At 35.8% G+C, this 15,972-nt stretch overlaps 1 protein-coding gene across 2 annotated transcripts; it reads right to left on the bottom strand.

The window, feature by feature from the left end:
• Nucleotides 1-777: 777 nt before the first annotated feature.
• GUCY1A3 (guanylate cyclase 1, soluble, alpha 3) lies at nucleotides 778-15,735 on the bottom strand. Of its 2 annotated transcripts, none has more exons than XM_009893703.1 (8): nucleotides 15,335-15,735; nucleotides 12,388-12,449; nucleotides 10,720-10,778; nucleotides 8,928-9,637; nucleotides 6,984-7,469; nucleotides 6,352-6,495; nucleotides 4,024-4,178; nucleotides 778-1,845 (listed from the first exon to the last, which is right to left on the bottom strand). In XM_009893703.1, exons 1-8 carry the CDS (start codon nucleotides 15,581-15,583, stop codon nucleotides 1,644-1,646), a joined length of 2,067 nt encoding a protein of 688 aa, XP_009892005.1. In that variant the 5' UTR covers nucleotides 15,584-15,735; the 3' UTR covers nucleotides 778-1,643. The 2 variants fall into 2 exon arrangements, with proteins under 2 accessions (XP_009892005.1, XP_009892006.1); XM_009893704.1 differs by having other exon boundaries at nucleotides 10,720-10,768; nucleotides 12,378-12,449; nucleotides 15,335-15,583.
• Nucleotides 15,736-15,972: the final 237 nt, after the last annotated feature.

Genomic DNA, 15,972 nt, shown 5'->3' with positions numbered 1-15,972 from the left:
GAAGCAATGGCAGGATTCAATGTTTCAAGTTTTGTTCAAATGCTGCTTACAGGAAATCTGAATTAAAATATGCTTTTAAAATGTTGTTAGTGCTGGTCCCTTATAAGTATTTTTCTCAAGGCTCTGATGGTACATGTTCTGTATGAGTTTCAAAGCAGTGCGACAGACAATATGTCAAGCTTCAGAACGAACCAGTCAAGTTCAGAAAATGAACAGAATGGCACTTTAATCTAATGTAATTGCTCCCTGCAAATATTCAGAGAGCAAAATCTGATTCAGTGGCAAGTATCCTGAAGAAAGACTTTTATGGCTTGATATGCCAAAACCCAGGAGTTTAAGATATTAGAATAATGACTAATAATACTTGATACTACTGGAAATATTTGTATGTGTGTAAGCAGTGCAGTTGGGATCAAACTGTGGCACAAAGAAATTTCTGTGCCAATGGGTCTGCAAGTTAGAGAGGCAAAATCTGAAACTCAGGACTCGTAACTAACTCTGTTCTGCCAGTTCTGGAGCCAGACCCTTCAGGGTTCTCCACTCATGTTCCACCACCCACAATAGAAAAGTTTGTATCATAGTAATATTCATATATGTGTTCATATGTTTTAAAGCATTTCTGTTCACCTGTAGATTCCACTGGCAATTTTATATCGAGCATACCATAGGCATTTCAATAACATGTCATGCCCACATTGCTGTCCTTGAATAAGGATCCTAGCTTTAAACTGGTGTGCTTCTGTTCTGTTTTATACAGTCTGACTGGCATTTCCTTTCTAAGCAAACACTCCAAAGCATGGTTTATTACACTTCTTTTAAAACATTTCAAATTTAAATGACAACAAAAGGAAAACATTTATTGCTCTAATACATAACAGCAAGTGCATATTATTCTTTTTGTAAAGTATTTAAAAAACCCCAAGAACTAAAATATTGTTTGATGATTACAGAGACTTTAGGATGTGATTATACAGTGTTTTATTCTATATTCATTTTATACACAAAATAAAGTTCATGAAACAGTAAGCAGCAAACTCTGCTATGTATATGTGTATTAGCTACAGTTAGCAGCCTGATCCAGAAGATGCTGAGCACCCTCAACACATTGACTCCAGTCAGTGTTAGGAGATGATCAGCAGCTTCTAGGATGGGGCTCAAATGATGCACTGAAAGGAGTATGTGATAGCAATGACAATATTTTAATGGATATTTTCTTATGGAATCACTAAGAAAATATATTTCAATAGTCATTGATAAACACCAGCTCACAACACTGCATGTGGCTGCATCACTTGCACATTACGTTTCCCGACACACTGCATGTATAATACATCTAGAATTCTCAGCACAGAGCGAACTGAGAGAGTTGTTACGTAGCACTTACAAATTACCACAGGGAAAATGTAGTTTATAGTAGCATTTTCAACAGTGAAGTTACAACGTTATTTTAATGACTATGTTCCTTATGCAAAGGAAAAATAAAAAGTAGTCAGTGACATACTTCCTGAAATTTTAATACTGGCTTTCAGGTGTTAACAATCTAAAGTGCTTTCATGTTTCATACATTTTTAAAAATTTTCAATTTATACAAAAAAAAATCAAAATATTTATAAATTCATTCTATACACCTGTGAATGTACAATTTAGTCTATTCCTGTTTCCTCACCCAAAAAATTGGCATTGCCATCTCCCAAATCTCTCTTTTGAAACCAAGTCTGCGAGCTTGTTCCTTGAATATAAGCATCCAGAAAATAACAAATTCCAGGGATATCACTGGGAAAATTTGGTGGAAGCTCTTCTCTTGAGCGAGGTGTAAACACAAAACCTGGATATTCGTTTAACAACCTAGAACAAAAATGAATAATCTTCATTAAAAATGAATCAGTCACTAATTGTTACTACAAGTGCAGACATTCAATAATTCTTCATGTAGGGCAGGGCAGAATGTAGCAGTGGAGAATCTAATTTAATATTTATATGTTATTTACTGAAAATATTAAAAAATACTGTTTATTGTAAACTTCATAACCTATTAACTTGTGCACCAGAACAAACAAGAATATTGCCTCTCCTCTTTTGTCTTGTCAGTGTTTTCAATGTAGGTGTTGTAAAGATTTTCAAAAGTTATTTAGTACTGAAAGCTAGCTCAGATTCGTACATGAGACAGGCACCATAATTAGTGTTTCAACTAAGGAAATACTGAAAAACTTATTAACTAAACTATCCAGATCCTCTTACAAATTCTAATAATTTTGCTTTTTCACACATGGGTCCACTAAACCCAGTGGTCCTCTGTATCTGAAAAAAAGATTGCTAATCTGTAGGGGTAAATACTGAGACTGGTATCTAAGCTTCCAAACAATTCTTGCAACATACAAGAGTTGTACAAGGTGTCATAATGCTATCAATATGTGTTTAGAATTGGTGTACCAATCAAAAAGAAAAAAAACACTAACCAAAAAGGGGGTTTATACATCATTCACTCAGGGAAAAAAACAAACATACCACAACAATAATAACAATAGTTCACCCTTTCACCAAATTGCCTATTTTCTAGGCACTCAGAGAATTAATTCTCTCTTTGTTTCAACAGTATACTCATTTCGAATATTCTCTTGAGATGAATACACAGCCATGCAGAAACCTACTTATGCCATAAGTTATAGGCAAGTCTTGTGTGGACAAAGTATCTAATGGTTTTAAGAAAAGACTGTAGCCAGTATCATACAGATAGGGAAAAAATATCACCGTTGGCCAGCACTGTTCTTCTGACTTACATAAGCAGTGGTGATGCTAATGCTATCTCTGTATTTGTTAATGATCAAAAAGTTACTTGCTGTGTGCCCTAATACCTGTACTACTTTTATCTAAATCACCTATACAAGGTAATCTAAAGCTTGGCATTCTGTAAGTCACATAGCACGTGCTGCAGTGGATGTCAGGATCTTGTGCCAAATTCTCTGTCTGACACTGGCCACAGAACCTTGCCACAAGGCATTATTGGATACATGGCAGTGGGTACAAACTGAATAGGAACAACTGACTGTCCAGGCTACAGTGCAGGTAGCAGCACTTCCTTAAAAGGAAAAAATACTTTATATCCATATTTCTAGTTATTTTGCCAACCCAGCTGTATCACTTTCCAATAGTAGATTTACTCTCTACAGTTCATTCTTGTAAAACTTTTGGCCACTCTGGAAGAAACAATCATGTTTATCAGCTCAGTGGCATAAAATTCAGACCTGGACCTGGAATTCAGATGTAGACTGTTGTTAACCATCAAATTCAAACCAGTTTCCTATTTTGCCTGGCACCTATAAGACACTATTACTTGGCCACGAACATGTTGCAAGGTGATTTTTAAGTACAATAAAAAGGTAATACAAAGAGAGTATTAGGTTGTATTTCCCACAGAACAGCCTGCTAGCTGTCTGCATAATCATGTACTACACATTATGAAAAATGTGGATACACTCAGTGTACAGCCTAAGTTCCATACTAAAAGGTTTAATCTGAGTTGGGACCAAGACCTTTATAAACTAAACACTGGTGTGGTTGATTCATTGCATCCTATTCATTCATCTTCCCTAACCGAAAGAGAATGAAGATGTGTAGGGTCATGTTTAACAATTCTTCAGTTCGGTTGTTATTTTCAAGGGCACCTGCAGCCAGTTTGGCATCCAGTTCATGCTGAAAGCCATGTAGCTCAAAGAGGAGCCAACTATATGAGAGAAGGGGAAAAAAAAAAAGCAAGAGGTATACAGCTGCAGGGTAAGAAGCAAAATTGGCCCAGACAGTCCACTGATTTTAAATGTAACATCTGAAAAATAAATATCAGATGTTTTGTTTCATCTTTTTTCTTGCTGCTGCTGGTTGCATTCTGACTAGAAATAACCATGGTACATTCGTGAGCAGTCAGATAAAGAGAGAAAATAAACAGCAGTACTTCAGAGGGAAAGAAAGGTAATGAACTATTACAGTAACTACTGCAGGTGGACATTTTACCGATATGAAGCACTGTACCTGTAAGTTGTTGGGCTGACATTTATTTTTCTAGGTATACTGCAAGATTCAAACTTATTGGCAAGGGTTACATTATTTCCAAAAAGGCAATAACGAGGCATTTTAACCCCAACAACTCCAGCAAAGACAGATCCAGAATGAAGGCCAATACGCATCTTTAAATAAAAGACAGAAAACAGCATTGTTAGGTAAAATAAAATGGTTAAAGTCAGTTTTATAAATTCTTCCTCTATTAAAAAAAAAAAAAAAAAAACAAGAATGAGTTATTAATATAAATTGAGTTAGTACAGTCTTCCTAAAATGTCTGTGGTCTGGTCATCGGTGCTTGTGGAGAGGAAACTAGCTGAAGTTTACCGTGCTTTGCATTTATAGTAAGTAATCCTTCATCTATATGACTGTGATAATGCTGGGCTCTGCGGCAGTAAATTGATCTAGAAACATCAGCAGGAGTTACTACACCACTTGGTTACTTTCCTGGGAGGAATTATGTGATACAATGTTGTTAGACTGGTGACAGTTAATGAATAGTACTTGCTTTGCTGTTAAGGGCAGAAACAAGTCTTAGGGAATAGCAAAGACAACATGTATATGCTGTAGTATCAACTGAACTCTGTTGACGAGGTCACACATGGAGTAAATGCCAATCCCAGAGTACAGAATTTTGATAATTAATCAAATTATACAGCAGTTGAAACATTTTGATACCTCTTCTTTGTAACTCATACTCAGATTTTTTGTTTTGCTTAGCTGGTGCTGCTTTCTATGTTCCTTTTTTTTTTTTTTTTTTTGGAGATACGTTCCTTTTCTTATAGGCAGATATGTTTTCTTCAGAATAGCACTCACACAATAATGGCATGATGTCAGGAAGCTTGCATATCTTCTATGTATGCTACTTTTGCATATCAAGATAGTACCATATCATTATGAAGAGTTCACGATTTCTAATTTTGAGTGGAAAAGCAGAAAAGCCTGCAACAAAAGTAAAATCGACCCACACAGCAAAGATGGCTGAAATATGTACATCAACATACAAGTCTGACTTAAAGTAAGCAGTTTGCAGTCACGCCTTTTTTTTGACAATTCTTATATAAAATGACTGTAGACTGTGACATAGTTGTTGCTTTGCAAAACAGCCAATGCTTTCATGAAGCATTGCATTAATGAATGCATGCATGCTTTCATTAAAAACAGAAAGATTCAGTTTTCTTTTAAGAAGCTTCTAGTAGGTACTTATACAATACAATTTTTTTGTCCCTATTTTAAAATTACTTTTTAAAATTTAATAGCATGCCTCGTTCAAAATTATAGAGGTAGCATTTGCGTGGAAATTACAAACATGTTATAATTTTGTAAAGATGTTTTCAGATTGTTTTAAGCATAATTTAATTTGATATTGTGAAATACAAAAAGAACAACATCGATTTATAATATAAAACTGCTGTTCGCTGTGATAAATGTGGAACATGTAATCCTCTTAATCACCATTTTCTTTGCCTTGGAATACAAATATTCTTTAATCTAAAATCAAAGAAGCCGAAAGTTTTCTAAAGAAACAAATGAACAGATAAATGTTAAAAATGAGCAAATGAAAGACTTAATGAACTCAGATACTTGTATTAAAAATAATAGGAACCCCTTCCAGGACATTTGCACTTAGTAGAAGGTCCACATCATTTCTCATACACCCAGGCCTTACTCTTTTTTTTCTTGGTGAGAGGTAAACCTACTTGAAAAGTTCAGTACATGCGTAAGTCCTTATTGAAAGGAAGCCATAAATATAAGTACCACTGAATCTAACAGTTACTTGGACAGTATTAACACCATTGTCTTATGGTAGTGGTTCAGTATCTGACTGTAAACCAAGAAGAGCAATAGAATCCTTTAAAGATGTGTGGATTACTGCAATCAGAACATGTCTTTGATGATTCGTATTTATACCTGTTGCCTCAAAAGACTTACATGTTCTCATTGTGTCTAATTGTGAGAGAAGATTAGTCTCCTCGGAAAACAGTAACACAGTATTCCATGTCACTGACAAATTTATTGCTACTAAGACAAAAACTGCAGCATGTCAGTATGCACCTATTGATTTCACTGCATTTAAGCCTTTTGGGTTGATTTTCAGATCTCTGTTTCATCTTTACCTCTCCACAAAACTCTCATTCGTTGAACTAAAAAGGTCAGCCTCTCCAGCCATACACACTTGATTCCCAAACTTGTCTGAGTTGATTAAATTATGTGAAAATGCCTTGAGCCAAAACCCCCCAAAGCAACTAAACAAACAAAAATGCCCACTTTAACCATATAAAATACAGTAAAATATATAACCTTGATAGGCTCGCCATGGGGAGACACCACCTCATCTGACAGCTCCATCATCTTCAGGGCCATCAATGCTATTTGAACAGCATGGGTTTCACTTTCTTTGTGTAAACCTCCAGCGACACAGTAGGCATCTCCAATAGTCTCAACCTAAAACAGGCATATTTGTTCCTTAGTCTTATACTGTTTCACATATAAAAGAATAGCCTGTGGCTTCAGTAGGGATTGTACCTACGTAGTGACTGAGTCTTATTTGTCCTGCTAAATTATTTAAGTCCTGGGCAAATCCTGCAGTATCATTCCAAAGGAAAAATTGCACAACTTGTATTTCTTGCTCACATGCTGTCAGGCACCCATATCTACATTAAACACCTATTCACTCCAGATTCACACCACTGTCATTGAAATTAATTTTTAAAATTAACTCTTAAGTTTTGATGGGTTTCTCTCTTGCCTGCATGAACAGTTGATTCTGTTGATTTTTTTGTTTGTTTGTTTTGTGATTTACCTTAATATGTCTTTCTTATAATGAGGGTTTAGGGCAAAATAATTTTTGCACTAATACTATCCTCTGTCCCATTTAGTCTTAATTTCCTTTCCTGCCCCAGAACCCCACTGAAATGCAATAAATTGTGTACCTTGTAGACATCTAGCTCTCCACATTGGTAATCAAAGCGAGTATAAAGCTCATTAAGCATGGTGATAACCTGCATAGGTGAGCACTGGGAACAGATGGCAGTGAATCCAACAATGTCAGAGAAAAGCATTGTGACGTTATTAAATTTCTTGGCTTGCACAACTTGTCCCTGCCACAGCTGCTGAGCAACCTCTCCAGGAAAAATTGAAAACAGAAGATCTACTGTCTTCTTCTTTTCTTCTTCAAGTGCTTGATGGGCCTGCTCAAGGGTTGCTTTTAGCTTTCCTAACCTCTTCTTCAGTCCATCCTGAGCTCTGGCCTGCTCTCCTATCAGAACAACATCTCTCAATGCATTGTGAATGGGAATATCTGAGAGGTACAATCCACGTCCTGTAAAATCTTCTAGTCTATCCACACAAGGAGATCCCAAGAATAGGATGGCACTGGATTCCAAAATATAGATCATTTGGCCTTTAAGATCCATTACCTGAAACAGTTAAAGAAACAAGAATTCATGCAAAACATGCATAGCAATAGTTTAGAAGAAAGAAGTTTTAGAGGAAATACATTTTGCCGAAACACAGGAAAATCAGACTGGTCCATAGTCCTTACCTTTTCATTTAGTTGCTTACAAGAAAACATGGGGTACAGAAAATCATAGAGCCATCAAATAAGTTTATTTTGCTTGAGCCTTCTAGTAAAAAGTTAGACCACAACTTAAGAATAAACACCTAATTATGTTTAAGTATCAGTACCAGTTTTAGCTTAGGAAGAAAACCCAAAAGAATAATTTTGTGCGGTTTTGTCTATTGATAAAATGTTACTGACCATATTGGCCTGTGAATTTCTGCTAATAACTCTGGTGTTTAGTTCATGCACCGCTTTCTTTGTAAAATAAAGTGAGAAAATCTCCTTCAGTTTTATTGCAAGATGTCCAGTACTCACTGCAACTTAAAATTAAAGGCATAAATGGCAGAAATATCCCATTATAATGATCTAAAAAAGGGGTTTTATGTCCCTTCTGCATTCAGCTGTCTAATGTGCAAGGTGCTGCAGAGCTCCTCTTGACATTGCTTTGACACACCATTTTTTGAAGAAAACCTGTTACATTTGCATATGTAAGCATATGCAAAAATAAAGCAGAGTCTATTACCTCTTGTAATCATTGAACTTGCCTAGTGCAGAAATGGATCTGAGATGAAGTAGCTAATCAGTGCTACATTTTTTCCCACTTCATTAATAACTGGGTGAAACCTTTATTACCATTCTTCATTTAAGTTCTTGGGAGTGTTTGGTCTGAACTGGTAATTCATCCCAGAGCACCTCAGGGATAAGCTGGAATTCAGCTGGGGGCAGTGATGAATAAAAGCATTCAATGTTTTTTACTGTCCCAGGTCATTTGGCACAGACCCAAAGCTAGTCAGTAATCCCATCAGCTGAAACTAAGTGGGATTGGCGATTGCATCTGATGAAAATATAAGAGCATCAAGGATACCAAAATACCAAAGATACCAAAGGCTGAATGAGCACAGGAAATGTCTACTTTTTTTTCCCCAAAAATCCTAGAGCTGTGATTTCCAGATGACTCAGGGGCACTTTGGTAAAGCTTTCGCTGCCACTGTCTTTGTGTTGGAGATGCCCTTATTCTCAGCAGCATCACATCTCGTGGGCTTTATCTCAATTTACTGAGTTTCTCTCAATATTTCAATTTTTTTTTATAAAATCAAGTTAACAATCAGATTTTACTTATGTAAAAGCTCTAAAGCAGAATTTTGACTTAATATTGGCTTCAGAATCTGAATTATATTAGAGCACCCTCAATAAATCATTATTATTCAGTCATGTTAGGTGCTGAGAGGTAGAAAATGCAAAGTGTGCCATGTTTTGTGGCTATCTGAAGAAAACAATTTCCTCACAGAAGTCGTGGTTATAAAAAGTCTCTTACCATGGATGATTTCATATCGGTATTATCCCATCTTCTGACTCGTACAGTAAACTGCATATTTAGCATTGTCATTATTCCACTAAAAGTGCAGCTTACTTTGGGGGTAAGAATTTCAAAATACTCTTCAAAATTGGGTTTAGCTTGAAATTCTCTCCTGGTCAAAAGTCTTCTTATCCCATTTCCAATTTGAAGAACTGACATATCCTTGTCAAACATAAAATGAAATGGGAAAGTCTTACAGAACACAGAGGCAGGAATCACAAGCGAAGACTGTGATTTACATGGAGATAAGGAAGGTTTTGCACTTTTGACTTGTATAGAGTACAGCAAATAAGGCTGATTAGCAAACTCAGTGCAGTCATTATGGAAACAAGGAGGCATGAGCATCACTTCCACCTCAGTTTCATACAAAATATGAGCTGCTGCCTTAATAATACCAGACAAAATAAGACTCGTGATTTTCTTAGGAAAGAAATAATACACATTTAAGAAGTCCTGATCTTTCTCCAGGCATAATATGGAGGCATCTTCAAGTCTGTCCTTTTTTCCTGCTTCTTGGCTGTGGCTACTCTGCTTCAGCAGAGTAGTGAAACTGTTCAAGAAGTCCTTAAGGGTTCCTCCAATAACCCCTAATATGTGTTCATCCTCTTCATAGCATATTTTGAATAGCTCTTCACCAAGAGATTCCCGTAGAGACTCCGCAGGAACACCTGCATGGTACCACATTTTAATCAGAACTGCACTCATCACACTGAATCTCAGGCTGACCTCCACTTTTTTTCATGCTAGACCAAATCAAATTAGCAATATCCTTCCCTGATCCAGCATTGACACCTGAGGGCCCTCTCATTTAGGAGTCCTGCTGTAACCAAAGTCATACTAGTGGTGCCTGGAAAACAGGGAGACAATAGGTTGTAGTTTGGAAAGATCCAAGTCTCCATGTTCTTTGTAGAGATGTAGACAGAATGAATGCACATTTTGGCACAGGATTTAACCCAATTCCCTTAGTTTGATATAAATAAATAAAATCAAAATTTGAAAACTTAAAATGAGAATAAAAAGTAAGAATAAAATAGCATCTGTGCCCACGTGCAGATATAAGTACTATGCCTGATCCAATAAATTAACTGGCCCTAGGAATATTCCAGCGCGCTGAGGCCAACTGGCACAGAACAGCTCACATCTCTGCTAGTAAATTTGTTTTAACAGGATAGCTGCATGCAGACTGGCTGTTGGGAACGTTCCAGCTTCCCAACTGTTACTGGGAATCATTTCAAAAAGTGTTATCTGTCACAGGCGAACTGTGTACCGGGACCAGCTTAACAGTTTAACTGTACAGAAGACCATGTTTCAGTTCTTAGAAATATTAATTTACTGTTACAGAAGTAGCCAGTGAGTTCCATATTGAAAATTACAGCAGTTCTCTTCTGACAGACTAGTCCTTCAGAAGATGAAAAGGATCAAACAGTTTTTCAAGAGTATAAAGCTGTAACTTATTACAGAATGTAAGTTACAACTCGCTCTAGATGTTGGATCTTATGGGTGGATGATTCTACGACAGCTCAGGCTTGAGAAACTTGTCTTTTAACTCAAATTTTGACACTCTGAACTGTTAGTTGCAGACATCACAGTTTAGGCTCTGTTTTGTCAGCATCACTGCAGCCCTTACATGGAGGAAATTCTTTCTTAGCAACAAGATTAATTTATATATAATATATTATTTTATATATGTAACATATATAAGCTCTATATTTTTTTTACATATATATGTTATTAAACAAGCTTACGTTACCTGCGGCATTAGCATGATCACTGATTATTTTTTCAAAATCTTCTCTATCCTCAGTTATTCTGTAAAGATCATAAAAATATAAATAAACCCCCTGAAAAATCAAGATAAACATGGTAAAAATAGTAAGTTAACAGAAGTTACCTACCCCGTCTTTAATGTTCATTAATTCAAGATGGGGTCTTGGCAGGATCTTAGATTATCCTGTGCATTTGTGATAAATTAAAGTTTTAGTGGTCTGAGCCTAGATTATGGATTGAGGCCAAATGATACAGACTGTCATTGATTAAAAACTCTTAGGTTGCAACAGTTCTGGGGTTTTTTTGTTTGATTCGGATTTTTGCTTGAAGCCATAACTGTATTTCAAAATATATTGTTAAATACAATTGGGATTTATATTCAAGTGTTTATTTGAATTACATTGCATTAAATTCAAAAAAAGAGAGAAGGTATTTCTGTTTTGAGAGGAAATACCAATAACAGCTATTAACTTCAAAATTACTTGTTCATTGGTATTAATCCAGATTCTGTGACAGAAAACTGCAGCCCTCTCAGTTCTCTGAGGTCAATAAATGTCAACCTGAACGTCACACCCAAAATGATGAGAAGGACATGTAGCTTAGATTGACCTCCATATAAGCAAAAAGCTTTTGATGCATACTTTCTGAATTTCTTCACTTGAAATATCTTAGATATATTTACATGCAAAAGCAATACAGACATTTAGTTCTGTTTTACATTTGCAGTATTACATCACTCAGAATAGTATAATTTTTTGTTTCAAAATGATACTCCAGGAAGCAACACATAATTAAAGATAGGGAAAATATTCACATCAATAAGCCAGTCAGCAATTGCAATGCACATCTGACCAGCTATCTTTGATTCAGCCAATGCATGTGAAGTGCTTTAAAAATATCAAGTCTAATTTAAAAGATACATTGTTATTATCTATTCTTACCAAGGTGAGCAACAGTGTACCAACTTCGTTATTTTTCTCCACTTTTGAAAGGAGATTTAAACTGAGTGCCTTATTTTTTCAGATACATTCAATAAATTGCATCCTCAATGTTTAATGACACACTAAGAAATTCTTACTCCCTACAAGGCTCAAATGATTAATATTGGATTAGTACTAAGGAGTGCTGAAAATCAAGCTGAGTTACTCAGAAACAGAGACCAGAAGCCAACTGAGCCCAGGGAAAACACATCGGTAACTGTAGTGTATGATTGTTCACTGTATCAGAAGCCAATTTTTTTTTTGGTGTTATACTAATTTTTTGCATTTGAAATTATTTTCCTGGGATCTTAGAAACACTGGGCTAGATCCATATACAACCATGTTTATCTTCCATCTGTACCCAAGTAGTCTCTGAGTTCCTCCAAAACTCTTGCTCATTTTAAACAAAGTCCTTGCCTGTTTCCCTGCACAAATGGCTAAATTTGCCCATTAAGTCAAAGTTCTGAGTGATTTAAATATTTGTGAATATTTTAAAATAAAATAAATCATTTATTAACTTACACTACATGAAAAGCTACACACCCATTTGACAAGATAATTGAAAACAGATACCAGAAGTTCTGATTTCCACTCGCCAAGCCAGTCCTTATAAACTGTCTGCAAAACATTTTTGCTGTGAAGTTAGTGGCAAACCCATTACACATACACACCTGATTTCTTTTATTCTGTGTTTTGCAAGCGTTCTTTGAAGTGCAAGATTTAGCCTTTCAAACTGGGGAAGAAAAAAAGCTATGTTGATTAAAATGTCATTGCTGAAAATTTAATCATAAGAATAGTATTTTTATACAGATAATTACTTTGCTGTCCTTGAGATGAACATCTTTTTTCAAGCTGGTACAGTTCTTAGAAACAGCATGTCGTAACTGTGTTTGGGGTTTAGCTTATGTTGATGTCTTCAGCTCCAGTACCACTATAGCTGATATGGGCCAGTGATTGTGCATTTTAAATCTAGTGACGTGCTCTACCTCCAAATTCTCAGATGGCAATAAAGACGGTACTGCTAACACATAACTAACCCAACTTTCTATTATTACCCCCGCCCCCAATACCACCCTACCATGGATGCAAAACGCAGAAAGAAATCTTTTCAGTTTAAAATATATTCTCCTAACAGAAAAAGGCAGTAAGGCAGTTATATTCTGCATTATGCCCACAGCAAAACAGTAAAAAGTGGGTCTTCTAATTAGTAATTTTTCTTGGAATATTAAGAGTAATTTTTTTTTTCAGAGCAACTTTCAGAAATGTCAAGATTGAAATTGCAAAAGGTAACAAACTTTCAAATGGAGCTATAAAAGATCACGCTAGCATTCTGTTCTTCAGATTACCTCCTTTTCTGTTTTCAAGACTATAGCATTTCAAGACAATATTAGAACCATTTATTTTATATTTTTGGGAAAAGAAGAATTTCGGTTATGTATGCTGCAAACGCAAATATCCTCCAGATGAAAATCTAAGTCACTGTAGAAAACCTTTGTAAAAGAATGCTGTAATAAAAGACCCTTTAGGTAAGGTAAATCATGAAGATTTACCTTAATTTACCTTAGTCCCGTGGTTATATATCCTTTCTTGGAACAGATACAACACTTTCCAAACATGTATATTTCAAATTGCTGGGGCCATTAAAGCTGTCTTACGTATGTAGTCTCTGATCATTTGAAACCCAAACTTCCCATCAAAGCAGGGTCATAGAACAGTACTATATTATACCATGATAGAATTTGGCTGTGAGGCTTGCTGTGCTCTGGCTTTTCTTTGGTTCTCGTTCCCTGAAGAAACTAGCATTTTCTACTGCATCTTTTGCTTTTTGTATTTTCAAAAGAAAATTCTGCACACATGAAGAAAATACCATGTGAAAGCATAGTGATATATTCTGGAGACTTTTTCCAAGCAAAAATCTAAATTGAACAACTGTTCTACCATGTATATGAACACAATGTAAGTTACATTTGTATATAAACTGGTGGAGTAAGTGGAACACCACCCAATTAATTAGTTATCTCTGAGCTACCTTCTCTATATTTCTGTAAACACCCAAAGAAGCAAATAAAACAATCACATGCACTACATTATATCTGAAATTTAATCAACAGTTGCTCTGAATTCACTATGTCCAGTACTTCCACGCACAACTCACTGCTTTCATGAGGAGTTCATGAATCAATAGGGTCATGATTCGGCCCCCTGTTTTGCAGTTTCCAATTGGAAAGAAGATGATGTTAGTCACTGATGGTTAAGCAAGGCACTATAAAGTATCTAAGCAATGAAAAATATGTTTTTAAACAAGCAAAACAGTTCTATGGAGAACTGGGATTGCGAAGATGCTTAGGTCTTGAGCCCAAATCAGCATGAGAACAGACTGCTACACTTGGGCAAGGTTCAAAGTGACAATAACCTTGAACTTCAGTAGCTCTTCACCATAGTAGCCTTGACTTTACCAAGCTTCTGTCCCAGCTGCTGAACTAGCCTATCGTGGTTATGGAATAGACAGCTGCATACATATATACCACTCTTTAAAGAAAAAAACCAACCCAATTATTTCATTAAGAATCCCACCACCAGCTGTATACTAGAAAAGCAATACAGCAATCACGACACCATAGAAGGGGTGCTTTGCCAGTTCATTCTTGAGTTAAAAGTCCTTTCCTTTATGCATTTAAAGATCAGTTTAAAGGGATTAATTTCTTCTGTGTAAGTGCAGCAGAGGTAAAAAGGGGTCTATCAAAAATTGATCATGTAGAGTTTTAAAAAAAAGGGTAATAGATGCAGAGTTGCAAAAACAGATCTGCAAATAGATTTAACAAACTCCAGCACATTTGGTAAGGTAGACTGAATGTCAAGTAATAGAGTTGTAATCAATTGAGTATACAGAGTTGGCCATTTGCCATTTGTAGTCCAAATATTCCAGTCAATTCCTTCACACTTTCCACAGAACTGAGTCAAGCCCAAGTGTTAAATGTTATGGAGATGCATTTTTCATGTGCTTTTTACAGAGATAAACCATGGTATTCATCCCCACTCAAGCAAACTCCTATGCACGCACTGTATGTATGAGACATAAGAATACTTTTGTGGTAAATACAAAGAGTAATGTCTTTAAAAATAGGATGGAAGGAGATGAGCATCGTAATAGGTGAAAGCAGCTATTTTATTTTTTTTGTGATAATGACTAATGTACGTAGCAATATGGATTCAGTTAGGTGAATTAATGAGGTGATCACATAATTTACATAATTAGGTAACAAGGTGGAGTTTCTCTAACTGTATCTCTATGTAAAAAAATTGCTACAGAAATACACAGATTTAAAAGGAACAATTAAAATGATCAGTGGAAGGTTGCAAATACAAGACAAAGATATATGGAAAAACAGTGGAAGGGATGGTATGAAAGTGTACAAAACTGACTGTGGCAAAATTGTATCCAGAAGGAATGAAAGAGGACAAAAGGAGGATATAAACTGTGCAGAACTACATACGAATACAAACTTTGAAGTCAAAAGAACTTTCTAAAGGCTTACATCGAAAGGTCGCATAAAATGCTTTTTTAGTAATTATAATTAAATGCTATTAAATTACAATTATTATGCAGTATCTATTTACCTCAGGAAAGATTAGTTTGCAGATGCTTTCAGTTAATGTGTGCAGGTACACTCTACTTCTGCTCGTTTTCCTTTGTGGAAGGTTTCCTTGAGCATCTTTTTCATGCACCTCTTTGCAGATGGGCAAAGCTGCTCTAGAGCTGTTTTCTGTGCAGTCCTTGTCATGTTCCTCAGTAATGTGACTTTGAGTCAGTAAGGAGAAAGGACATTCCCCTGTGATCTTCAAGTCTTTCAGTTTTGTACAGAACATACTGTACGAAGTCTCTCTCTTCAGATTAAGAGTACTTGGCTTTGTGTTTAATAGTTCTCTTCTGTTTACTAACAAGAGCAGAAGATGCCAGAATAATAGATAAGGCAACCACTGTTGAAGATTATTGATAGCTATAAATCACCACAGGAACATGTGCCCCTACAAAAGAAGAAAAAAAAATTTAAAACATTTATTTTCTCTTTTAAAGTCCTGACACATGACAGTTTTATCATATGTGCATTAAAATAATGTTTTTTCTAGGACCTTGCTCAGGGAAGCACTTAAGCTCATGTGCCATTTTAAGCATGTAATCCCTACTGACTTCAGTGGTTCAGGTAATTAAAGTTCTGTGCATGGTTAAGTTATTGGCTGAATTGGGGCTCTAGTGA

The sequence above is a fragment of the Charadrius vociferus genome, unplaced genomic scaffold, assembly GCF_000708025.1.
Source record: "Charadrius vociferus isolate BGI_N301 unplaced genomic scaffold, ASM70802v2 scaffold59, whole genome shotgun sequence".
NCBI lineage: Eukaryota > Metazoa > Chordata > Aves > Charadriiformes > Charadriidae > Charadrius > Charadrius vociferus.
This window is presented reverse-complemented; position numbering and strand designations above follow the sequence as displayed.